Here is a 26,370-nt window from a genome sequence, read left to right on the forward strand (position 1 = left end):
TTAACATTGTCACAATCGGTTGTAGCAATCTAAGGTCATGTTTGTTTTAGGCCATTGTTGGGTTCAAATTACATCAATTTTGAGTCCAATAATCGGTTTGAGGGTTCACCATCGGTTATCAAACAAACAGGGCCTTAGATTTTGACAACCGATTGTGAGTCCAAAACCAATTTATTGGACTCAAATTTTTTAGAAACAATCGGTTGGCTGAACAGGGCCTTATAAAAAATCCTTTAATTGGATTGTATACAAAACTATTTTGTGTGTTCTATTATTAATGATCTTATGCAAGAAACTTTTAGTCCTATTTTATGAGTAATATTGAAGTGAAAACTTTAATATTTTTAGAAGTAGCTGTAGTTGTCTTTTACATATGTAATCGAGGAAACAGACATAATGTTTGGATTAGTAGTAACATATGCTTTTCATGTCTCTTTCGCTTCACCACATGTATGCAAAAACATGGAAGCATTGAATATGCGTGAAATGCGGTTAAAGCTGCATTCGTGAATTGTGATGAAAACTCTTTTCTCAGGGGACAGATTTGGATTTGGATTTGGATTCGGATTTGGATTTGATGCTTTTCTTCTTCTTGTTTTTTTTTCCCCTAAAATTTACATATGGAGACTGGAATTAGCCAGCCCCACAATGGGGAGATTGTTACACTTCTGTCGCGTCTGAGCGTATCGCCCGAAATCAGCTCATTCAGTTTTTTTGAAGAATGGCTGGGATTAGTCTAATTGAAAACCATATTTTTTTAATCTCCTTCGTTCATAAAAATGTTAATAGCTACTTTCGGGCTAGGGGAGCAACTCGGGTCGGGTTGAAGCCAGCCCGACCCAACCTGACCTTGAGGAACCCTTTTTTCCAACCTGAACCCGACCCGATTTGCAACCTGACGAGGTTCGACCCGACCCGACCCGACCTGACCTAAGGAACCCTTTTTTTCAACCTCAACCTGATCCGACCTGAGTTCAACATGACCAACCTGGGTTTTTATGCTTACAAAAAAAGATTCATAAAAACTGTCAGGTTTCACTTGGGTCAGGTTGCCCAAGCCCTCAACCCGATCCCGACCCCGACCCGAACTCAACCGGAGTTGGGAAAACTCAACCCAAACCCGGGTTAAACTCGAGCCAAGTTGCACCCGTATTCCGGGCGACTTAGTCGGAGGAGAAACAACCTTCGAAATGGATATGACTTCTTAAGAACCCTCATGCAACAACACATTTAAAAAACAAAGCGAGTACCTTTTTAGGAGTTACAAGCTGCTCACCTTAACGGCAATTTGCTTGCTTATTGCCATCAAAGGAGGCAGATGAGGGTATTTTCTTCTTACCCTTTTAATTCTTCAGCCGATCGACTGAATCCCTTACGAACGTAATATTGAAAATCTCTTCAGCCTTTGTAATATTGAAGGAGTATTTCTATTTGATTCTGGCTTTAGGCCGTCTCTTCCTTAGCAGTCACTTATTATCCCAGCAACAACATGGGACTAGGACCATGCGGGGCGCCTCGTGATGTTCTACAGTATCTGAATAACTGTTATGGTACCAAAAAATTGCCTTCTACCATTGATAGTGATTTTCTAGAAGGGGTGGTTATTTGGTTATAACCGAACTGAAATAACCGAAACTTGATAACCGAAATAATTTCGGTTATCAAATTTCGGTAACCGAAACCGAACCTATTAAAAATTCGGTTATAACCGAATAACCGAATAGTGGGAGAAAAAGAGGGGAAAAAGCAAAATTTTGGTTTCGATCCGGAGGGCTAGGATCATCCAATTGAAATGATTTTTTGAGCACAACCTAATTAAGTTGTGATCAATCAAATGGGCGGTTTTGATCATCCTACGGAGTGACCATATGGCACTTTTTTTTGAAAAAATAATGATTTTTATCATAATTTCGGTGATTTCAGTTAATTGAATTTTTTTTGAGATAACCGAAACTGAATAACCGAATTTCCAAAAAAAATCTTGGTTTCTATCGGAGGGCTAGGATCATCCAATTCGGTCGGTTCGGTTCGCTTATTCGGTTTTAACCGAATAATGAACACCCCTACTCTGGATCTTATCATAAATTGTTATGGGACAAACAATGAATAACTCTTATCCTCTAATGTATCTTAGAGTACTGATTCAGTAGGGCACTATTTCATTATAAGAGAATCTGGGATGCTCCTAAGGCATAACCACTCTCACTCTTGATTAATATGAACCGTCTGCTTTATAGGCTTTCCTTTTAATCTCTTAGATCTCCTAGTGCTGAGAGAGGGCACGGTTGAGTAGAGGGTGAGATGTGGCCAAAAATCAAGAAAAAGTAGATCAGACTTTAAGTAGAGTTTTTATTTTGTTTCCTGGGTTTTCAAGCTTTTCTTATGCTCCCTCACCTTTGGATAAGCTAATATTGTAGGGGAAAAAAATTCAGTGTAGCCGAACATGCCCTTATTGTTTAGAAAACTCACAAAATCATCCAATCCAAACAGCTAAGATCGTGAAAATTGACAAAACTTAGGGGCCGTTTGGATACGCGGATTTTAGAATATGGAATTTCTTCAAAATTATAGCTAAGAGACAAGAGAAGAAGCGGACTGGCCGTAGTTTTTTACTTCTCGTCCTTCTTTCCGTCAGCAAGAGAATAGCAGATCCTCCCATATTTCCAGGTTTTAGAAATCTCAGGATGTAGGAGAGATTTTTAAAACCTGATTTTCTCACTTAAAATCCAAGAAAGGCTGCCAGGACAGTATACAACAGCTTGACTATGAACCCTCTTTAACACTGTTTTCAAACTAAAATCCTGAATTCTAAAATCCGCGTATCCAAACGTCCTCATTATTAGATGTTACATCACCTGATTAAGTGATTAGTGTAATTTTTGTGCCACAGAAGATACAATCCAAACCAAGGACTTATAAAAAAATTGTACCGATCAAGCAAAGGTGGGACCAACTGCAGAACAGTGGGTGGGCCGCATTGCATTACAACTAGGCTAAGCCCTACTTTTGCATTCCGGATTATGTTATACATGAACAACCTTAAAAATGCTAAAATGCGCCTATTTTTCTTTAAGGTGCACCTTAGCTCGACTCTGTATCTTTCTCTAATAACCTACAGCGAAAAGTACGGAATGAGGGCCGATGTTTGGAGTAATTACAGTTTCGGGCACCTTTTAAAATAAGAAAAAAATGGTTAATCTTCAAAATTGGTTGGAAAAGGACCCTCATACCCTTCTGACATCCGCAGAAACATCATTCAACTTTCTTTTTCATTACTGCCTATTAAATTGGCGTGCTTCACGAGGTTTCATTCGTTTGAATGCGTATTTTAACCGAAAGAACTTTGGGTTCGTTTCTATCTTGGCCGTTGGAAATAACTAGAGACGAATGGATGCTTGACACGTGTTGAAATTTTTTTTGGAATGCTGACAACCCAAAGTCAATCATTATCTTTTTTCACTCCTCTTTTGGCTTAGAACGATAACGTTATTGAATATGTCTCTTTTGGCTTTGGGTTCGTTTCTATCTTTTCACTTCTCTTTTAGTCCTCACTTCTGTTTTGGTTTATAACGGTAACGTTATTGAATACGCCTCTTTTGGCTTAGAACGGCGACGCTATTGAATATTTTATTATTTCTCACATCTCTTTTGGCTGAGAACGCTGCCGGATTCAGGAGTACGCCGTCTGAATATTAAGGGGTACCCGCGTAAATAATGATGACCAAAAGAGAAGAGAAAAAGATTCTAAGCCAAAAGAGAAATAATAGGTACGCCGGCGGAAATAATGGGGTACGCCAGTGGAAAGCGTAAATAATGAGATAAGCCGGCGTAAATAATGAGGACCAAAAGAGAAGGGAAAAGATTATAAGTCAAAAGAGAAATAATGGGTACGTCGGCAGAAATAATCGGATACGTCGGCGGAAACATAAATAATGGGGTAAGCCAGTGAAATAATGAGGACCAAAAGATAAGGGAAAAGATTCTAAGCCAAAAGAGAAATAATGGGTACGCCGGAGAAATAGGGTGTATGCCAGTGGAATTCATGGGTACGCCAGCGTAATTAATGGGTAAGCCGGCGTTAAATAATGGGGTAAGCCGGTGTTAATAATGAGGACCAAAAGAGAAGGGAAAAGATTCTAAGCTAAAAGAGATGTATTCAATAACGTTACCATTCTAAGCCAAAAGAGAAGTGAGAAAAGTGAGAAATGATAACGTTGCTTGCTAAAGTATTCAATAACGTTAGCGTTCTAAAAAGTTTAAGTTTTCCAACACGTGTGAAGTATTCATCCGTCTCTAGTTATTTCTGACGGCCAAGATAGAAATGAATATAAGGTTCTTTCGGTTCAAATACTCATTCAAACTAACCAAAAGAATCCTCATGAAGCGTGCCAATTTAATAGATAGTAATGAAAACAGAGGACTTTGTCGATGTCAGAAGGGTATCAAGGTCTTTTGACCCCCCGATTTTGAAGATTAGCCCATTTTTTGTTGTTGTTTTAAAGGTACCCGCAATCCGTAATTACTCCAAACAATAGCCTCGTTCCGTACTTTTCTCTAACCTACATGGTTACATCACAAGCACGCCAACTTACGAAAGCGAAAAAGCAAAAAAAGAACAGAAACGTGGATAGAGCAAGAAAGGGATAAAAAAGGACACTTATGTTTTCGCCCCCAGTAGAATAATGCGCCCCGCTTGTGACGTGAGTTGTGGGAGACTTTAACGTTTTTTATAACAGTGGGGCGCATTATCTTACATTGGGGCGAAAAAATCAACGCCCATATAAAAGTGACGTTTAAAAGATTTACCTCCACGTGTCAATTCCTGACAGAAAACTATCCACCAGACTGCCACTTTTTACTGCGACGTCAGCTACAACCGCCATTACAAAAGAGGCCTGAGTAAGTCGATAGGAGCAGTTGGAAAGAGGCTAAAATGCGCGGCGCGCAGTTTACACTATCCGGCGCCCACGGTTCCACTACCAGTGATCGCAGGTTAAGTACTGTTGCAAGGCATTTGGTGGAGGATTTCTCTTCTTCTTCTTCGTCCATGGCGTCTCAAAACCCTAATCTCTCTCCCTCTCCAATGGCTGCTTTCCATGGCGATTCTGTCTTCGAAAATATAGTTCAAGCGCCAGAGGATCCTATCTTAGGAGTATGTTCTCTGATTCCTCTTCTTTTGGCTGTTCTAGAGATCAACTTTGTTTTGTTTTTTGTGTTTTTTTTTTTTTTTCAAAATGTCTCCAATTTTAGGTTTTTCCTAAGATCATTGTTTGTTTTTTCTAGGATTTTGCTCAATTTGATTCTGTAGAGTATGATATCTAATTTATCTTCTTTTGATGATTCTGGAGATCAGATTTGTTTTTTTCTTCCTAGTTTTTGCAAAATATCTCGAATTTCAGGTTTTTTCTAAGATCATTGCTTTTCTTCTCTAGGATTTCACTTAGTTTGATTCTTTAGAGTATGTTCTGTAATTCCTCTTCTTTAGTCAGTTCTGGAGATCGGTTTTGTTTTGTTTTTTCTACTTTTTGCAATGTATCTCGAATTTTAGATTTTTCCTAAGATCATTGCTCGTCTTCTCAAGGATTTCACTTAATTTGAATCTTTTTTTTTTTCATCAGTTTTTTTTTTGCAAAATGTCTCCATTTTCAGATTTTCTCTAAGATTATTGCTTGGCTTCTCAAGGATTTTGCTTAATTTGATTCCTTTTTTTTATTCAGTTTTGCTTGTTGTGTAGTTTTAGCAAAATATCTCGAATTTATGGTTTTTTCTTCTAAGATCATTGCTTGTATTCGGTAGTATTTCGTTTAATTTGATTCTTTTTTTCTTCTTTGTGTAGACTTTCGCCCTTTTTGCTTGAACCTCTGTTTTTCTTCCAGGAGTCCTGTTTCTCTATGGTTTCTGACAGTTTTTGGCTGTTTTTGTCAAAATCATATCTCTGTTCGTTCCTAGTTTTTGCAAAATGTCTCGAATTTCAGGTTTTTTCTTCTAAGATCATTGCTTGTTTTCTCTAGATTTCTCTTAATTTTATTCCTTTTTTCTTCTGTGTGTAGATCTTTGCCATTTTTGCTCAAACCTCTTTTTTTTCTTCCAGGAATCCTGCTTCTCTATGGTTTCTAACAGTTTTTTGGCTGTTTATTTTTTGTCAAAATCATGTCTCTATTCGTACGTTTCTTTTCCAAATATTCTCTTTGCATGTTCTTCGAAATCATCGTTCAGGCGCCAGAGGATTTTTCATTTCTTGCCTCATCTTAACTTGTTTCTTATGCTAGTCTTTTCTTTTGCAAGTGGATCATTTTCTAATTTCTTCAATTTCTAATTTTAGGAAATTCGCTTCCTTTTTCTTTTTATCGTCGGAACTCTTTCTCTTAACTGTTTCTCTTAAAATTTAAAATTATATTTCATTTGGATCCTTGTTTTGCTTGATTATGATTTGAATTTTTTCAGTTCTATTCCTGTTTTTCCGGTGTACCTTCGGTCTCCTCTGTTCTCTATCACAATTTTCTTCTTTTGCAGTTATTTATCTTATCTATTCAGTTTCAAGTGTCCACATCAGTTTATACACTCTTGCTATTATAAAATGGATTGTCTAGCTAGCATTTTCAATAACTCTTGTTGATACTCTCAACTGAACAGGTGACAGTTGCCTATAACAAGGATCCCAGCCCAATAAAATTAAATTTGGGCGTTGGTGCTTACCGAACAGAGGTGTGATTTAGTCTTTATTCTTTGAAGCATTGTGGCAATGTTACTCACGTTGTATTTACATACACGTATTTTCATCCCATATGATTATCTCGAGACATTTTTTCTGCCATTTTTTGTAACATTTGCAAAATGCAACAGGAGGGAAAGCCCCTTGTTCTGAATGTAGTGAGGCAAGCCGAGCAGTTGATGGTAAACGATCAGTAAGCAAACTGAACCTGTCTATATTAGTTTGGAATTTGGAGGTTATTTGTAAATTTATATGTTACAATGGATGCTGAACTCCTGTTTGTGTGATATTCAGGTCTCGTGTTAAAGAGTATCTCCCTATAACTGGACTGGCGGATTTTAATAAATCGAGTGCTAAGCTCATTTTCGGCACTGATAGGTTAGTGTCACCATACAGTTTCATGATTTGTTTTAAATGCAGTTACTTTTTATACATGCTGACAGAAATAATATTTGTTGATTTATTTTGTCTGGGAAAGGGCTTCAGTGTTTAATTTATTTATCAAAAGACAAATATGCTGATTCTTGACTAAATACGTTTGGAGAACTCTATACTTCCATTGTGTCAATATTATGTAGCCTTGACAGTAGCCAAGATATCTTTATTTTTCCTAGATGATTATTTTTGCTACTTAGCCAATTCAACAGATTTTTTGTGGGTTTCTTAATGGCGGGGCAGAGATTTTAGCTGTTGAGTTGTTTTTTGAAAGACTGCAAGCTTCCATAAAAATAGAAACTATCCATCCTTTCTGAGAACCTATAAAGCTTTGAACCTTTGGAGGAACAATAGAAACAATTCCATTGATTTTTATGAAATAATTAAGGTTGCTCAACCTTCCACCAAACCCAGAGAAAGGCTCTTTTTTAGAAACTCACTAGCGTACCCTGATTCCTCTGTGAATTAACTGTGATTCCTATGAGGGATGCAGCTGAGTTCATAGTTCATACAAATTTTGCTTTTGTAGAGTGAACACTTCCGGGTTTTTTATTTCTTCTTATGTTCTCTCTCTCTCTCTCTCTCTCTCACTCACTCACACACACACACACACACACACACACAATTTTCATTCTAATGAAAAGAAAAACTTTAACTTCCTTATGCACAGAAATTATGACCATTGCTTGGAAACTGAAAATTTCAATTGTTCTTTTACCTTTCTAAAATAAAATTTTGACGACTAAATCACTGTTATGTTGCTTTTTTCAAAGCAGAAATTTTCTTTCCAGGCGGAGGAATGATATTTGCAGTTTCTTAACACTTCAGTCACTGTTCATATGCGACACTAGAAACAACCATGTCATAGAAAACCCAAATGCCACCTGTTTCTATGGCGACTAAGCTTTTTATAGTGGTGCATGCACCACCACTAGGCTGTTAGGCGACTGCAAATATTATTCCAGTTTGAAGCCGTTATATATTGAACATCCGCATCTTCTTATTATACTCTTTACTATAAGGGAAGGCTACTTTTTCTCTAGAACCAACAATCTAAAAGCTGACTCTTTTTCTTGATTTTTTCTAGCTTATATCACTTGAGGGAAAACTGGTTTGTTTTAAAAAAAGATAATAGTAATAAAAATAAAGATACAGTTTGTTACCTTTTAGTAATTGGCAGGATTATTTATTGGCTTATGGATGGGGCCTTCATGTTTCATTCAAAAAAAAGAAAAAAAGAAAAAGAAAAGAAGGGACTTTCCTGTAACATTACTTTTTCCTCTCTTGTCGAGTTTTCCCTTTCTATATGCCTAGAGATTGCTGAATTCAAGATTTTTCATCCTTTGGAAACAGCCCTGCTATTCAGGAGAAGAGGGTGGTTACTGTGCAGTGCTTATCAGGTACTGGCTCCTTGAGGGTTGGAGCTGAATTTCTTGCAAGACATTACCACCAAGTAAAGAACTTATTCCTTTCACTGGTTATCTTCGGCACACTAATAGTATTAGAGAGCATGAGGCTAATTATCTACTTTGTTGTCCAGCACCTAATATACATTCCACAACCAACATGGGGAAACCATCCGAAAGTATTCACAATAGCAGGATTGTCTGTGAAGATTTATCGCTACTATGATCCATCAACACGTGGATTGAACTTCCAAGGTCCAGAACTGTCCTTTTTGTTGCGTTTTGAAGAACACATTGAAACACAGATATTAGGAAAATTCCTCAAGTCTTATGTTTTTCTTATTTTGTGGAATTAATTTCAATAAACTGTTATTGAATTACTGAGTTGCTTAAATTTTCTACCATTAGTTTTTAACTTGCCATTTCTCTTTAAATAGAATATTTGATTATTCAACCATGGACATCAATATCATCTATTCCCAAATTCACTTATTAAGTATTTATGCACATTAATTACCCAACCACCACCAATTATATTGCAATCTGTCACCATTTCATTAGACAGTGAACTTGCAATACTCACTTCTTCACTTGAAATGAAAAAACATATAATGCAATTTTCATTGTTTTGTGCTCTAGAATAGTAATGTTTAAATTCTAATATATCTTTCAGTATTATCATGTAGATGTGGAAAGCAGTACTTAAATAAATGTAATGCAGAATATTTAAATGCTAATACATCTTTCAGCACCATCATATAGATGTAGAAAGCAGTACTTAAATTTCAGTTTTGGAGTTTGATGGGAATGGGTGAAAGCAATTCATACTGCATTGTATCATTTTTCATCCATACGATTTGAATTGGTTCTTTCCCCTTCACGATTATTATGAGAAGACATCCACGACAATTCACGCCCAACAATTTATTTGTGAAATTGTATGTACAATACATACATGTACCAACCATAAATAAAATCTGGTGAAGTTCTTGGTTTTGACCAAAACATGGGGTCATCATTCCCTAATTTGGGAACATAGGCACTAAATTTTTTTTTTTTTTATAAAAGTAATAAAAAACTTAGATAAACTCAATAGAGAATTATTTAACCTGATATTTTCTTTAGTGACTCTTAGTTGTCAATGAATTGTTTTGTATAGTATTAGTTGAAATTTTAGTGATTTATATGTGCATTACCGCTAATTATGTCATAGTTCCATGGATTTGATGTCAAGTCAGCAACCAATGTGTTCTAAAGGATTAATCTATAACATATGCAAAACACACACATACACACACACACACACACACACACACACACACATCTTCCCTCAATGGCAAAATCCCCAAAGAGAGTTCAGAGATTAATACAAAAAAAAAAAAAAAAAAAACTGAAAAAGATTAAAAATCTCTTGCATGATTCAGAGGCTCCAACTATATTCAGGAAGCAGAATTTGGAGTGGGCCTTATAACATGTGTCTAAGCAATGATTCAATGATAGAGAATTAGCCATTAGTCAACCTTGTTTCTCTAATTGTCGAATATTTAACGGCCTCTGCTAAATCCACCAACCTTTTGGATCCAATCCAAATGATGATTTTTAGGTTCAACAGAATGAACTTTCATAGATGGGAACAAAGATGATGAATATTCTTAAAAAAATTGAATACTTATTGTATGCTTACCATTGTTGAAACACCGGCGACCTAAGAAAATACATTTAGAGTGTGAGGATCTAAGGGCTCAAATTCAAAAGTTGGTAGACGTTCACACCATCTTGAATGCAATTCAGATCGGCACTTTTATAATTACTCCAAGGCAACTAGGTCTGCAAAGGAGTTATGGTGGGACTCATTGAAGAACATCTAGGTAGAAGGAAAAGTAATGAAGAAGTTTCATTTTGGAAACTATAATGATTTTAATTTATGACTGATAAGCCTATTTCACCTCAAGTGATGGAGTTCCAACTATTTACAAATGGAATTACCTTGTTGAAAATTTCCCTGTTGGAACATTAATCTCAATGCCACCATCATCATAGAAGGATGTTCGGTTTAATCTTGTACGCAAGATTGAGGACATGAAAATCAATCAGTTTCTATATAACCTTTGAGTTGGAGACTAGACTGTGTGGATAAAACTATTCCAAAGAATTTGTTTCCAAGGTTCACATTCTTGAAGAGAAATGTGACTAATCATCAAAGACTTTGAGATATCCTTTAGAAAGAAAAAAACATCAAAGACTTCCAAATCAAATAAATCCATCAAATCTTGAAATGGACCTAAGTCCAAATCCTTTAGCAATTTGGACTAGAGTGGAAGAAAGTGTCCTCATGAGCAGCCTGGGAAATGAAATCAATGAGGAAATATGTATTAGGCAACAAGGAAAGAGATCAAGATCAAGATCAAGATCAAGAAAAGAGGGAAAGAAGATCAAGTAGAAGAAAAGGAGGGAAAAGTGAAGAAGAAAGGGGAGAAAAATAGATGTAAGATATAAGAAGCGAGAAGATGGGAGATAGAATAATAGAATATGAGAAGAAGATGAGAGATAAGAAGGGGAAGTAAATAAAGAAGATAGGAGAGGCAAAGAAAGAGGAGGGATGGAGTAAAGAGAAGAGAAGGGAGAAAGATATGAGGAAGGAGGAAGAAACCCTAACCTTAGGCTATTATTCACGTTTTTATCCAATAATGCTTCAATTAAGGCTGTGAAAAGACATTTATAGGTGAGATTTTTTTAAGTGAGTGGGCCCCATCAATGATTAATAGGATATAAGAGTTTTTAAATCATAAATCATTGATAAATGACTTAATTACACTTAAGTCACAACTAAATACTACTTAGGGCTAATATGGTCCAAGTACGCAATGAAGTGGGGTGTGAGGTGGTGTAGGCCCTAGGTGACGTGGACCAAGGTTGCCAGAGCGGGAATCGAAGGCTCCCAGGGAAGAATCCTGCTTCCTTGACGTGGACAACCCCCACATCTAGGCTCCAAAATAGCAAAAATAGCAAAATAGAAAGTTTACCAAAGAAAAATAGATACTACAAATAAAATGTCCCTTAAGATGTCAAGCCATCAAGCTCGGATCACGTATGGGGCGAGGGTTCAAGAATAATAGTTCCTATCTATATGCCTTTAAAAACTAATTAGAAAAGTGTTTTTTTTTAAATGGTTCTAATTAGAAAAGTGTAAAATCAAATAAAGCATGTCATTATTAAAACAAGAGTGTGTGCAGGGATTTTCTAGAAAATTTCGCAGAAAGCCATTTCATGGCTCTCTTTTGCAGGAGAGAACAACCGGCCTCTGTTCTGTCCTGCAAAAGTGAGCCACAAAATGGCTTTCCGTGAAATTGCCTAGCAATCCCATATCTATTATATATTCCCCTCCTGTCACCACAAAAGACCATTTGGTGTTATGCTTATTTTCCAAGTCTGATTTTTTTGGATAACAGGCTTGCTAGAAGATCTTGGTTCTGCCCCATCGGGAGCTATAGTGCTTCTTCATGCATGTGCCCATAACCCAACTGGTGTTGATCCTACCCTTGAGCAGTGGGAACATATCAGGCAATTGATGAGGTCAAAAGGGTTGTTACCTTTCTTTGACAGTGCGTACCAGGTAATGTTCTAAAGCTGTATTGAATTTGGCACTAGCAGATAAGTGGTATTTCTACAAGTTACAACAAGAATAAAAAGTACGGTTAGACCCATTTCTTGTAATAGTCTCTATTTCAATTGGAATTTTTTTACTGAAACGGGAGTCCACTTTTTTCTTAGGGATTTGCAAGTGGAAGTCTGGATGCAGATGCGCAGCCTGTTCGCATGTTTGTTGGAGATGGAGGCGAATGCCTTGCAGCTCAGAGCTACGCAAAGAACATGGGGCTTTATGGGGAGCGTGTTGGTGCCCTCAGCATTGTAAGAATCTAAATCCAATGTCTAAGCTGTAGTTATTTAATTATCTTCTTAAACTATTAATTGACTGGATCTAAGCTCTATCTGTCATCAATGAAACTTGGCATCTCTTTTCGTGAAAAAATGGCTGGGCTATTTCATCTGTAAAATTTTCTTATAAGATTGTTTGATATATTCATATTGAATCCAGATTTCTGTAATGTTATCATGTTTTCTTCACACCGTTTTTGTCTGCCATTTTGATTCTTTTATAATAGAGAAAATTACATCTGCACCCCCTCTAGTTTCTGACACATCCACTTCTACCCCTATAGTTTAAAACGTGACAACTACACCCCCTGTAGTTTCAATTTGTATAAGGTAGGCCCCCTCAGTTGACGGTTCGTCCACAGATTGAAGGGTTAGGATGATCCGTTGGAGCTGATTTTTTGGGCACACCCTATCTATGTCAGGTCCCATCAAATGAACGCTTTGGATCATCCAAACAATGTGGGCCCACTATGTTTTTGGTAGTGTTTGGATTCGGGTATGGGCCCACATTGTTTGGATGATCCAAAGCGTTCATTTGATGGGCCCTGCATAGATAGGGTGTGCCCAAAAAATCAGCTCCATCGGATCATCCTAACCCTTCAATCTGTGGACGAACCGTCAACTGAGGGGGCCTACCTTATACAAATTGAAACTACAGGGGTGTAGTTGTCACGTTTTAAATTATATGGGTAGAAGTGGATGTGTCAGAAACTAGAGGGGGTGTAAATGTAATTTTCCCTTTATAATATTATCATGTTTTCTCCTCTTCTGGAATTGGTCCCAGGAGGTTTTTAAGTCTTTAGAATCTCAGCGCATTGATTCATTCATAGATCTGCCTTGTTTATAAATTGCATGATCTTCACTTCTTTCGAGTAGTTCTAGAATTTCTATTCTAGATAATGGTTTGTTTCGAAATGATGTGAAAATGGATCAGGTACCTCCAATGTTCATAAATTTGGATTAGACTTGGATTCTCTTCGTAGATCTTCTAGTTTCAGTTGGCCAAGTCAGTAAAATACTCATCTTTGTTAAAGATCTGCTAAGCCAGTTTTCACAAAAATATAGTCTTGTCCCAGACTTATGATTCTCGGAGTGCAGCAAAGTCAGTCATTTCTCTTCCATTCATCCTATGGTTGGAGTGGTTTACTTCTTGTTTTATATGATTGCTTTTCATCTCTGAACAGATGAAGTGCTTCTATAAGTCGGACAGCCTTTTACCTCTTTGATACTCCCCTTCACAATTATTATTTGTTTTCACTTTTTTCTCCCCCTTACCATACTTCTTTCACTCTGTTTTCCATGCCTAGACTAAGAGCATTACAAGTCCCTAGTATTTTTTATTTTTATTTTTTCTGATCTTTCATGTTAGATATTTCTCTTATTTCTGTTATCATTCTTTTATTTACTTTTCAATTACTCATTCATCTAGGCCAACCAGGCCACCTAGAACTGAAAAGTATCATAGAAAAAATTGTGCCTCCCATTGATACTCAGATTGTTTTAGAAAGCTATATAGAATCATTTTTCAGCAGTGCCTACTTCAGTTGGTCAAGGCCAAGTTTTCAAACTCCCTGCTGTTTCGTTTTTGGAACTGAACTTTGGCAATTTAGAGTGACTGTTTTTCATTAAAATCCATCAAAATATATAAAGACATTCACCAAACGCCCAGTTTTAAATCTTCATTAGGAACTACAGAAAGCATTTGTATCATGTATTTTCTCTATTTTCTTCTTGTTTTCAGATGACCTGACCAGGGTAATTTCTACGAAAACTCTTTTGTAGGTCTGCAAGACGGCTGATGTTGCCATTAGGGTCGAGAGCCAGTTAAAACTTGTGATCAGGCCCATGTATTCAAATCCTCCAATTCACGGCGCATCCCTTGTGGCCACGATTCTCAATGACAGGTATACATTAAACATAACGACTACAGATTTTTGAAAAAGTTCCACTTCATAGGTACATGGCAGGCCTTGTCATCACATGCAATTTGGCCAATACATAAGTTTATTTATATTCTTTCTGTTATTTTTTGTATAATTTTGAATAGATTATTATTTATGCTTGTATTATATGCATACATTTTTATTTTCATAAAGAAATATTTTGTTTAATAGTATATCTTTCACAAACAAATCTTAGAGGTATATTAAGGCGTGTTGTTGAAAAGTGTCACATTCTATGAAATTAATTTTTTGATTGATAAGATTCTATGAAATTAATCTTACGTTCGAAGTAATGCTGAACTCCAGAATGTACAACATTGCCCTTGAAAAAAATAAAAAATACCATTGCCCATCTCATGTAAAAACAACGTAAGTACTATTATTGTAGAAGTTGATCAATTTGTTCAAGGTTATTTTCAATCAGTTAGACGGTTTCTTTCAAAAAAATTTAGCCATTTTAGCCTGTAATCTCTGTTAATTGAAAGCAGGAGGGAAGTTATGCTTGCTTTAGCTGGAAATGAGGGTTTTTTCCAACATATAAAGTCGGCGAAGAATAAAATGAGAGAATATAAACTGCCCAAATATATAACATTGCCCAGAAATGAAAGGAATATTGATATGGTCATTCAGAAAGAGTGTATATTTTCATGCAATTATCAGTGATCCTATTTTGCGTAATTTCCATGGCTTGTTGATTTGATGACATTGATCTCCTTTCGAAAACTTCACTGCGCTTGGTCTGCAGGAAAATGTATCATGAATGGACGATTGAGTTGAAAGCTATGGCTGACCGGATTATCAGCATGCGTCAACAGCTCTTTGATGCCTTAAGTGCTAGAGGTATTCTGATCTACCATTAATCTTTTCCTTTCTATTGATCCCCTTTCGTGGTTTTAACCTAAGCATTGCGGACTCTTATTATCTCATACTTATTTCCCGTGGGTAAGGTCCGGTTATATCTGTGGCCTCAAAATTACAACCCAAAACTGCTAAAAAGCACAGGGCTTCACCTTCATGAGGAGTTTTGTGTGCATCAGGCATACATCCTTCTAATAATGTTGCCCGACCCCAAGCATTCTCTTCCAATTATCAAGACTTAGAGAAAAATCCTATATCTAGAAGTTATCTAGGAAGAAATGTAAGGAACGAGAGTTGTTGAAACTAGTATATTGGAAGATCAATCGGCCAAAATAACCTTTATTAAGAGCTAAATTGGCTAAAGGGATGGGGCATAATTATTACGGCGAACCTGCATGTCCCAATGATCTTTTATATATTTTTCCAGTAGTAATTCTAGGTTCTCAAACACGAGAATTCAAGTTTGACTTGGGAAAGTCTTTTGAGTTTCTCCAAGTTCTGACTTTGTGGAGGCAAATTCGAAGTTGGATAAAAGAAAAAAAGAGTTAAAGGATGATCTGAAAAACGAGCTTCTTCTGAGAGTTATTGCCATGTTTTGAATTCGAGTCTTAATCTGTTATGCATTCGCTAAAATCATCCTTCTACGTGGAGAACATATGCATGAGGGCTTACTCATTTGATTGTACTCGGATGGTGATACCATTGGGTTTCTTAATGGTTTGGCAGGTACGCCAGGTGATTGGAGTCACATTATCAAGCAGATTGGAATGTTTACTTTCACGGGATTGAACACTGAGCAAGTTGCCTTCATGACCCGAGAATACCACATTTACATGACATCCGATGGGTAATGATTTTGATTCTCTGATTTTATTCCTAAAGCTCCGGATGCCTCATTTTTTAACAGGAGTAGGAATTTTTTTCTCAGATTAAAATACTAGCCTGTCAGTAACACAAGGGCCCGTTTGGATACCCCTTCGATTTGGTTTTGAATTTTAATTTGAGATTTGAAAATCTGTGGATTTGGAATCTATGATTTACTAATCACATATTTGTAAAGAATTCTGTTGGGAAGACCACCCAAGGGATTTAGATTCCAAATTCTAGATTTTTGGTTTCTTTGGCCATTGACTCTTGATAGTTGAAAGTTTCCACATGCATTAAGTTCAACCTGTATTTTAGATAATGCTTAGGCCATGTTTGGCAACGATGAAATTTTATTTGTTGGAATATTAGATTCAAAACCAAAATGTTCTCTTTTGCAGGAGAATTAGCATGGCGGGTCTGAGTTCAAAGACACTCCCTAATCTTGCTGATGCCATTCACGCAGCAGTCACAGGCGTTGTCTAATGAAACCCGTATGTTTTCCATACTTATCAACACTAGTTGATTGTTATAGAGTTTAATAAACAGCCTTATGTCCTTAAGTTTCTCTTCTGTCCTTTTTGTCGTCATAATAATCATCCTAGAGCGATAAACTCAGTTGTGATCGAGACTGATCGGAAGAAAATCTGGCAGAAAATTGAGAAATTTCATAAATTATGGAAAATTGTATGCATGTGTTATGATATATTATCCTATTTCTGAACTGAATTCAGGAATGCATGAAGGATTTTGAAAATGAGGAAATTTTCTTATGTTTATTTGGATATACAATAAAATTTACCCCCATTTTGAAATGCCAAAGTGGGTGTAAAATTTGTTTTACGCCCATTTTACTACATTTTGCAAATACGGCTCGCATTGATTGATAAGGAGTACTCAGCGTGGTGTAGTTCAGCTTTGATCCACAGCAAAGCCTATCTATTTGACGGCTCTGATCAACCAAGGTAGGAGACCCTACTGAAGGATTCTTATTTTAACTAAAATTGTTTTTCTAATAACTAATCTAGACCCTTGCATCTATATTCTGTACTCCTTTTTTATCCAATTTGACGGCCACGATCAACCAAATTTGGGAGCTCCTACTGAATCATTCTTCTTTAACTGCATCTTCAGTAGTTTTTCGAGAGACTAATCCAGACCGTCGAATCTCTATATTTTGTACTCTTTTTTATAGATCTAGATTGGATTGCCTATTTCTTAGATCAATCATACTCGACCTCATGCTACAATAGAAATTATGAAGCATTGTTCTTCAGGAAAAATTCAGATGAAGTGCAAGTGTTTTTCTAATTATGCACGTATAGCTGCTTTATGTAAACTAGTAAAAATGCACGTGCTATCCATTTAAAATTGTACAGACCACATCATAGGTTGATCTAAACCGTCTATGTGATGGAACACAACATCAATATAGTTTGTGCCCGTAAAATCATTTCCATAGGCTGATGCTAGCCCTCCAATCTGTAGAGGTTTCCACGATTGTTGTTCTTGTTAAGGTGTCCAAAATTCATCAATGTGTCTTGCATTCGTAATATCAACATTTCTGTAATTTGACCTGCACATAGTGAATAAGGAAAAGCAGTTTTTTCGTCATAGTTAGGGGTGCAACTTGGGTGTCAACCTGACCCAATTCGGGTTGGGTTGGGTTGGGCTGACCCGATTTGATATGGTACCAATTGTTGACCACCTCAACTCAAGCCGGGTTGTTTTGGATTTTGAGAACCAATAGTGAGTCACAAATAATAAGTTTTTAACTCACAATCAGTTCTCAATATCCAAACCAAAATGGGACTAACAATTAACAAAGGGAAATATTATCCGCACTACTATATTTTGATGATCACACTCCTCACTTTATTCAAGTACGGTATGGCCAGCACCATAGGATTATCCAAACCGTCCATTATGGATTGTGGAGACTATTTCAATGTTGAAAAAGAAAAACACACATATACAGAACTTCTTCAGATAGAACCCAAATTCGGGTTTTGGGTCGGGTCGGGTTGCCCGACAGCCCAACCCACCCAACCCGATTTCCAATTGGGGTTGATTTTTCCCAACCCAACCCAACCCGATTTGCGAAAAAGCCTGACCCGACCCAACCCAAATTCGGGTTGAACCCGACCTGTGTGGAAACATCCAAGTAACAACGACGGTTTGAAATTATATATAGTGCTAATGTTCTCACTACCATATTTTATAATGGCACTACGCACCGTATTTTGATGATCGCACTCCTCACTCTATTAAAATGTACAGTATGGCCCGTACCCTGTGTCGGTACTTTTCGTATGTAGATTACGATTTTACCCTGAAATAATTTCTCATAGAGATAGATGTGTTAGATATCAACAAAGGGGTTAATGGTAAAAGAGTAATGCTGACGTGTAAATCCTAGACAAAAAGAAAAGAAATTTCTTTTGGATGGGCCACTTCCTACATAGGTTGTGCCCAAAAATAATTTTCATAGGTTGATCCGAACCCTTCGATTTATAGAGGGTTATAGGTTGATCTAAACCGTCCATGTGATGGAACACAACATCAATCGGTTGTGCCCGTAAAACCATTTCCATAGGTTGATCCTAACCCTCCAATCGATGGGGGTTTCCATAATTGTTGTTCCTCTTTAGGTGCCCGGAATCCATAAATATTTTGCAAGTGTCCTGCATGCGTAATATAAAGTAGTTCTTTCATCATTGTCATATGTCTTTACCTCTTCTTGGTAGTTTTTCGCCGTAATTGTCATAGACAGGTACCCGTGTCGGTACTTTTCGCATGTAGATTAAGATTTTACCCTCAAATAATTTCTCATAGAGGTAGATGTTAGATATCAGCAAAGGGGTTAATGGTAAAAGAGTAATGCTGACTGTGGATCAAAAGGTGGGACAAAAGCGGAAATAACAGCAAATGACACAAATGCCCTTACATGTGGGATACAATTGGAATTATGGCAGTGGGACACAAGTGGAAATAACAGCAAAGGGTGGAAGAACTTAACCCACGATTCCGCCTTCAGATATAGTAGTTAGATTAGATTTTCCCTAAATAGGAAATGCTAAAAAAACATAGAAGGATGGTTAATTGCAAGTGTTCGCTAGATCTATTATATCTTTTTCAATATCTTTTTTCGGGTCTAATTCCAAATATTTGGCTGTGATTTTTTACAAGTAAATTAATAAATATGTGAGTTTTTGCTTATTCAGGTTTTCAATTACGTGTAAAAAGGGTGTAAAATTCGGGTATTATTCAAGAATTTTCTAATTATTCTAAGAATTTGACGTTTTCTTATGGTTTGTCCCCTCAAATGAGAAGTATATCTCTTGAACTTTACCTTTGACTGAAAGAACCTTTCCTAGGTCCTGTTTTTTTTTTTTTTTTGGATTTTGAAAATTGATTTTGAATCCAAAAGTGATTATTGGAGTCGGAATTATGTTTAGGCCATGTTTGTTTTGGATTTTGAAAATTGATTTTGAATCCAAAAGTGATTATTGGAGTCAGAATTATGTTTAGGCCTCGTTTGTGTTGGATTCTGAAGATGATTATTGATGTAAGAATTATGTTTAGGCCTTGTTTGTTTTGGATTTCGAGAACTGATAATGAGTCCAAAACTGAGCATCTACCTTCGACTGAAAGAAGCTTTCCTAGGCCCTGTTTGTTTTAGATTTTCAGAATTGTTTTTAAGGCAAAAGTGGTTATTGGAATCAGAATTATGTTCACGCCCTCTTTGTTTGGGATTTTGAGTACTGATTGTGAGTCCAAAACTGAGTGTTGGACTCAAATTTATGTTTAATTTTGTCCAATAATCAGTTTTGGACTCACGGTCGGTTCTCACAATCCAAAGGCCTTGTTCATTCTGGATTATGAGAATCGATATTGAGTTGGACTAAAAATTAAACGCAATATTGATTCTCATAAAGGAACTGATACCTCCCCCTTCCGAAACAGTTAAAATCCCCCCTCTTAACGGTTTCTGTGAGAATGGTTCACTGCTGGAGGATAAATTCACCACCTTTAATGTTTTTCTTTGCCTTTAAAACTTAACTAATAACGTTAAGGGGAGGATTTTATCCGTCACGGGGGTGGGGTGGGAAATATCATTTCCCTTCTCAAAATCCAGAACCAACATGGTCAGAACTAACAGGGCCTTAATTTTGAGTCTAATAATCAGCTTTGAACTCAAAAATCTATTCCCAACATTCAAATCAGAGGAGGCCTTGGACATTTTCCCAAAAAACAACTAATTATTGATATTGAAAGGCCCTGATTAGTAGAAGAGACCATGATAGTGGTATGATCTCGTCTTGGCCCACTAGCTACATAAACAGTCTAAAATCATTTCACCCATGTCTTCTCTCACCACTGGGCTTAGCAATTCACGTTTTAGCTGATGATTGATGCAATGTAGTCCATGTATAAGATTGCAAAAGGATAACCTTATCCCAGAGTAGCCAAGTGTCATCACCGAAGTGGGTACATACACTATCTCTCAAAAACATAAGATTTGACACGTGGCAATCTCAGAACCCGCAAAATACCACCCTTACATATATATGAAAAGCAGGCAAAGAGAGGAAAAAAATATAAGAAAGAAAACAAAGGAAAAATAAAAAGTGATGGCCTCTTCTCTAGCTACCTTAGCAGCAGTACAACCGGTGACCGTTAAGGGCCTGGGAGGAAGCTCCCTTGCCGGAACCAAACTTTCCGTCAAGCCGTCTTGCCGGAATCTGACACGCACTAACCTCGGAAGAAAGTCCGGCGGCGTCGTGGCCAAGTACGGGGAGAAGAGCATCTACTTTGACTTGGAGGACATTGGCAACACCACAGGGCAATGGGACTTGTATGGCTCAGATGCCCCATCACCTTATAATTCTCTTCAGGTTCGTAATTTCTTCTTCTTCTTTTCCATTTTTTAAAAAGTCCTTACCACTATTTTAAGAATTATTTAGGACTTTGGGAAAACGCTATTGAAAAATTCTGTATTTTATGGAGTGGAGGGTAAATATGGGCTTTGAGCAAGTACAAAATGATGAGTATTGGTTGGTATGATGGAAGTACCACCCTTGATATTTGATCCAACGGTAGCTTCTTAAAAACTGAGCTGTTGTTGGATCCAAGGGCAGCAAATCCAATGCGAGCTTGTCCGCCCGCTTAACAAATAAAATCTCTCTTAATACGATATTCACCCTCACTAATTGCGTGTAAGGGGAACCACGAATTCACCTCCAAGATACAATGAAGCCGAGTGGATCTTCATCAATTCAGAACCACTTTTTGCTAAAAGTCTTTAGCTATATTTTGAAAATTATTTAAGATTCTAGGAAAATTCTAATGAAAAATTCAGTATATTATGAAAGACTGGAGGATAAATTATAGGCTTTGAGCAAGTACAAAATTTTACTTAAATTGAAAAGAGAACTGCTAAAAAGATGCTGCTAATTTTATCTTCTAAAATCAGCTAGACATTTTTTGATTAAAAGATCTTGACTGTTGATCTAGTGGGTCCTACCTTGAAAGAAAGGTTGCAAATAATTACACTGATCTGATGATTTAAGGTATCCCTAACAAAGAGGAGATTAAGGTCTCTGTAGAAGTCATTAACATTTATCATAACAATTATTTGTAAATAATTATCCGAAAAGTTCCTTAACTACCCAATTAGCAACTTGAATTAAAAATGAAATGATAATTATTCACATTCGACGACCAAAATTGTTACTATCTAATGGTTGCAGTGTCCAAATGGTGTATTTTTTACGTCATCGATGGACCCCGGCAGATGAAGGTTTAAATCTAATGGCTGTGCACCAGATTCGCGTAAATTTTTTAGGATAAAGAACTTCCTAAATCATAATTTAAGGGCTAGTTCAAGTACTCAACCTTCTCAAGTTTACTCCCCTGGTTTTATAATGGCACTCATCTCTTCATTTTACATTTTTTTAACTGTCTACTGCTAATTAGAAAAAGTGGGAAATAAGGAGAGGAGTGTCATTATTAAAATAAGTAAGAGACTGAGGATAACTCTCCTGATGCATGTATACGTTTGTGTTTTCACACAAGAACTTAATTAATATTTGGATATTTTATTATTGACTACAATATGTGATGGAAATGTAGAGCAAGTTCTTTGAGACATTTGCAGCTCCATTCACCAAGAGAGGGTTGTTGCTCAAGTTCTTGATATTGGGGGGTGGCTCTACCCTTGCCTATCTCAGCTCCACAGCCACAGGTGACATACTACCAATCAAGAAGGGCCCACAACTGCCACCTAAACTTGGGCCACGTGGCAAGATATGATCGGCGTGGGACCCACTTCTTTAAACCTTCTGTATGTTGTTGGTGTGTATCAGTCTGTCAACATGTAACTAAGCCTAAACCTTCTTGGGACAATCTTTGATTGGTATTATGTAATGGAAGCTACCTTTGTTGTGAAGAGATTAGGTCTCTCTCTCTCTCTCTCTCTCTCTCTCTCTCTCTCCAGCATAAAATTTCAGCCTGTTTAAATATGGGTTGAAATTAGGTTTTTGGTTGGATTCCCTACGGGCTGGGGTATCATAAATTAGTAGGTCCAAATGACCAGATTGCCTCACGGCTGACGGCCCTCACCTACTATTCTGCTCTGAGCCTAGAATCACCTTTTTAAGTCTAGAATTCATTTCTAAGACAAGAATTGATATTTTGGAAACAAAAATTCAAAATTTTAAGCCCAGAATCACCTTTTTAAGTCTAGAATTCATTTCTAAGACAAGAGTTGATATTTTAGAAACAAAAATTCAAAATTTTAAGCCCAAAGGATTATATAATACAAAATTGATGTTCATGAGAAACCATACATCAAAAGATTCCAATTGTTGTTTAGATTGTAAAGGGTCCGAATAAAATTATCAATAGAAATTACACACCTGACAAATCTTCAGCCCAATTGTCTTCCGATTGGAATGGGTCCGAATAAAGTAGCAACAGAAATTACAGAACTGACAAATCTCTTATATTTAAAGAGAAAAAGAACAAACAAAAGATAAATGGACAGAAAAACAAAACACTGTATATATATGTATATAATTTAGAGGAATAGAATATGATACCCAAGAGCAGGGTTAACCAGAAAATGTGCTAAAGATAACCTTTGGTCTGATGAGAACAAGCTGTAGAAGAAGAATAAACAGCCAATAGTAGCAGAAATGGAAATGTTGGATGACAATGACAAACTTGCAAGCAGCTACCCTTTGGATGGAATTGGAGCTTCCCATTGGGGTGACCAACACAGCCTTCTGATTGCAAACTTTTAACAGATAGGAACATGGGCTTTGGAAACATACTTATGGGTTTAACCATAACAAATTCCTAATGGCAACCTTTCGATCGATAGGGTGTGTAGGCTTGAGACCTGAAGGTTAAGCACAAGACTCGCAAAAGGTTAGCCTTTCTATGGATGTGAATGGGCTGCCAGAAAAGCTAATTGTAATGGATTAACAATAATAACCTGCATATAGAGGGACTCGAGAAGCTTAGTGTCGCAGAAGAACAAACAAAGTAGAAGAAATGCAAATGTTGGTAGGTGGAATCGGTCTGTAACCTTTAACATATAAGAACATGGGCTTGGAAACATACTTGCAGGTTCAGGAATGACAACCTTGTAACGGTAATCTGCTTACACAAAGGTATAGGAACATGGGCTTGGAAACATTCCAATGGATAGGATATAGGCTTGAGAAGCTTTACTATAATGGGTTGAACTTAACCACATGCTAATGGAAACCCAACTCTTGAGACAGGAAGAGATGAGAAAAGTTCACTGTAGTGGGGGTTTAACAATAAAACCTTGATAACAGCGACCTTTCAACATGGGGGCTTGAGAAGGCTTTCAGTAGTTGAGTAACAAAATGCTAATGGAAACCCTCTTAACATATTGGAAGAGGGAATTTGAGAAGCTTCTTGTAGTGGTGTAACCGAAACAAGCTGCTAACGGCAATCTTTCATCAGATAGGAAGACGGGCTGGAGAAGCTTACTGCATTTCCTACCACAGATGGTTTCCTCTTCTCGGCTCCTTTGCCTGGTGTCTCACAACCACTGAAATCAAGAACACGTCGCTCCGTCTACAAAGAAAACATCCAATGAGAAGGATATGTTCTATGGAAAAACCAGACATGCATCACTAGGTTCAGTAGTTGAGGGCTTGAGGGATGCAAACCTCAAGCCACGAGCTTTAGTTGCTTCATTCGTGCCTATATAACAAATATTGTTTTCAGGAATTTCCCGGCAAGGGAAAATATCGGGATATATATATATATATATATATATTTGGGTTTATATAGCGAAAAACGATAAAAATAAAATAATTTTAAAATATATAAATATATAAAATTTATGAAAAAATATAAAATAAAAATACCGTAAAAATATCAGGATAATATTGTGATATTTTTGTGATATTTTATGATAAAAATGAAAATATCGCTATATTTTTAAAATACTAGGATTATTTCAGGATTTCGTCGTCTTGTGAAAATGCCACAATAAAAACACGATATTTTGAAAATATCGGAGATATTTGTGACATAGATTTATGCAACCTTGAGTTTTTGGCCGCATGGTTTCAGGTTCTAACATGAAAAACAACATGGCCAAGCAATTTGAAATAGCTAATGGGAGCCCATATGATTGTGATCTTATGTCTACAGATGCATCTGGACATCAAAATCCCAAAACTGCTTGGTCAACTCAGAATGTGGCTGCTGAGTCAAAAAAAAAAAAAAACAAAGGTTTGCATGGATTTGAGTAGCTGCATAAATCCCCAGAGATACGTGTGTTGATGTGAGTGCATGTGCATGTATGTATGTTTAGAGAGAGAGAGAGAGAGAGAGAGAGAGAGAGAGAGAGGATGGGAGACCTAAGGGGTGAAGTAAATTTCAACTTGGAAATGGTAAATATCATACCAGAACACCAGGGGGCAAAGGAACAAGATTTTCCAGTTCATTTTCCGGGAAAGTATTCACTGCAGAGGAATTCTGGTTAGCAAGGCATTTTTCACTTGCGTGGGAAACAGCCGGATCAGCATTTACATTTGCCAGAACCTCTTGGGCCTCAGCCAACGCGGCCGCAGTATGTCCACTCAACTGTTTCATCAACCCAATGGCATCATAGGATCTGTCTCCAGGACTAAAGAAGTATCCTATATCCTGCAAAAAATTTATTAGAAAATAACAGAGTCAAAGAATTTTAGTTGGACACATTTGAAAACCTACAAGGGCACAATTGTAGCATATGGGAACCATCAAGTACAGGTTCAGCCTATACAGTTTTGCAAAATCAGAACTGCAGGGTACAGAAAATATGGACATATGAAAGTGCTAGAAATGTACATATCGAATGATTTTTCTTTTGTTTGTGTACAAAACATATGGATGAATACATTTAACAAAAGTTCTACAAGAAAATCAATAGAATTCCGAGAATGTGAAGGGGAGGGGGGGGGGGGGGGGGGGTCGTCGTTGGAGAAACAAGGTGTCAATCACGCAGACAAGTTGTTACAGAGGGCACGTTTCGCTAACATGATTGTTTTTCATGATAAATCGAGATGAGGGTGAAGTGGCTAAAAATTAGGAAACAAAATACCATAAACTAGTCTCTCCGGTGATGAGTAGCAAATCTGGAAATAGTCGATCAGATATTGGGTAGAGTTTTTTGTTTTCGGATTTTTAGCCACTTCTACCACTTGGAGACACTAGTTTCCGGTATTTTGTTTCCTGATTTTTAGCCACTTCACTCCTCATCTCTCCTTTGAGACACCGATTTATCATGAAAAACAATTCATTGTAGCCAAATGGGCCCAAAGTGTTTGGATGCGCAACGACGACTGATTTATATTAGCTAAGAAACTAAATAGATTTCATAGCCTGAAACGAGGTTTCTCATAATGTCACAGCCTTTTTTTTTTCTTGAAATGGTAAAATGTCACAGCCTTCATGCACGCGTTTTTCTTTTCAAGCAATAGAAATGCAGCAGCCTTCTTATGCTAAACTCTTACAGGAAGCTTAGTAAACAGAAATCCATTTAAAAGAATTAATAGTGACAACAAAACCATTAGGAAGGACTTCGTTTGCTCCGGGTATCTAAGGCGAGACGTTGGCTCCTGCTATCAGTTTGGCACATTCTGTAGCAGTGTACAGTGCGATACTCCAATATAAAGTCTGTGGG

General features: G+C 37.0%; 3 protein-coding genes across 4 annotated transcripts in view; 2 read left to right on the forward strand and 1 right to left on the reverse strand.

Moving 5' to 3' along the window:
• Positions 1-4,873: 4,873 nt before the first annotated feature.
• On the forward strand, positions 4,874-16,883 carry LOC143846400 (aspartate aminotransferase, cytoplasmic-like). Its single transcript, XM_077354834.1, has 12 exons — positions 4,874-5,152; positions 6,634-6,705; positions 6,844-6,905; positions 7,007-7,090; positions 8,501-8,600; positions 8,688-8,808; positions 12,003-12,166; positions 12,325-12,462; positions 14,272-14,393; positions 15,178-15,272; positions 16,017-16,137; positions 16,556-16,883. The coding sequence occupies exons 1-12, from the start codon at positions 4,934-4,936 to the stop codon at positions 16,638-16,640; spliced, it is 1,383 nt and encodes a 460-aa protein (XP_077210949.1). The 5' UTR covers positions 4,874-4,933; the 3' UTR covers positions 16,641-16,883.
• Positions 16,884-20,735: 3,852 nt separating this feature from the next.
• LOC143846401 (photosystem I reaction center subunit VI, chloroplastic-like) lies at positions 20,736-22,607 on the forward strand. The gene is made up of 2 exons (XM_077354835.1): positions 20,736-21,052; positions 22,290-22,607. The coding sequence occupies exons 1-2, from the start codon at positions 20,789-20,791 to the stop codon at positions 22,467-22,469; spliced, it is 444 nt and encodes a 147-aa protein (XP_077210950.1). The 5' UTR covers positions 20,736-20,788; the 3' UTR covers positions 22,470-22,607.
• A 337-nt stretch (positions 22,608-22,944) lies between these two features.
• LOC143846399 (transcription factor MYB3R-1-like) overlaps positions 22,945-26,370 on the reverse strand; it is a 28,054-nt gene continuing 24,628 nt past the window's right edge. For both annotated transcript variants that reach the window (XM_077354833.1, XM_077354832.1), the window contains exons 11-12: positions 25,110-25,352; positions 22,945-24,269 (exon numbers count right to left, since the gene is read on the reverse strand). In XM_077354833.1, coding sequence (XP_077210948.1) covers positions 24,135-24,269; positions 25,110-25,352 — 378 coding nt within the window. In that variant the 3' untranslated portion in view covers positions 22,945-24,134. The remainder of the gene's footprint in view (positions 24,270-25,109; positions 25,353-26,370) is intronic.

The sequence above is a fragment of the Tasmannia lanceolata genome, unplaced genomic scaffold, assembly GCF_043159265.1.
Source record: "Tasmannia lanceolata isolate RefF3 unplaced genomic scaffold, GAP_Taslan_0.1 ptg000015l, whole genome shotgun sequence".
Taxonomy (NCBI): Eukaryota; Viridiplantae; Streptophyta; class Magnoliopsida; order Canellales; family Winteraceae; genus Tasmannia; species Tasmannia lanceolata.

What these genes read in the sequence shown, in the direction of transcription:
- LOC143846400 (XM_077354834.1), top strand. Translation starts at nt 4,934, where the DNA reads ATGCGCGGCGCGCAGTTTACACTATCCGGCGCCCACGGTTCCACTACC. An exon ending in TCTTTGACAGTGCGTACCAG is followed by an intron (nt 12,167 to 12,324) that starts GTAATGTTCTAA and finishes CTTTTTTCTTAG; the next exon opens with GGATTTGCAAGTGGAAGTCT. An exon ending in ATTTACATGACATCCGATGG is followed by an intron (nt 16,138 to 16,555) that starts GTAATGATTTTG and finishes TCTCTTTTGCAG; the next exon opens with GAGAATTAGCATGGCGGGTC.
- LOC143846401 (XM_077354835.1), top strand. Translation starts at nt 20,789, where the DNA reads ATGGCCTCTTCTCTAGCTACCTTAGCAGCAGTACAACCGGTGACCGTT. An exon ending in CACCTTATAATTCTCTTCAG is followed by an intron (nt 21,053 to 22,289) that starts GTTCGTAATTTC and finishes ATGGAAATGTAG; the next exon opens with AGCAAGTTCTTTGAGACATT.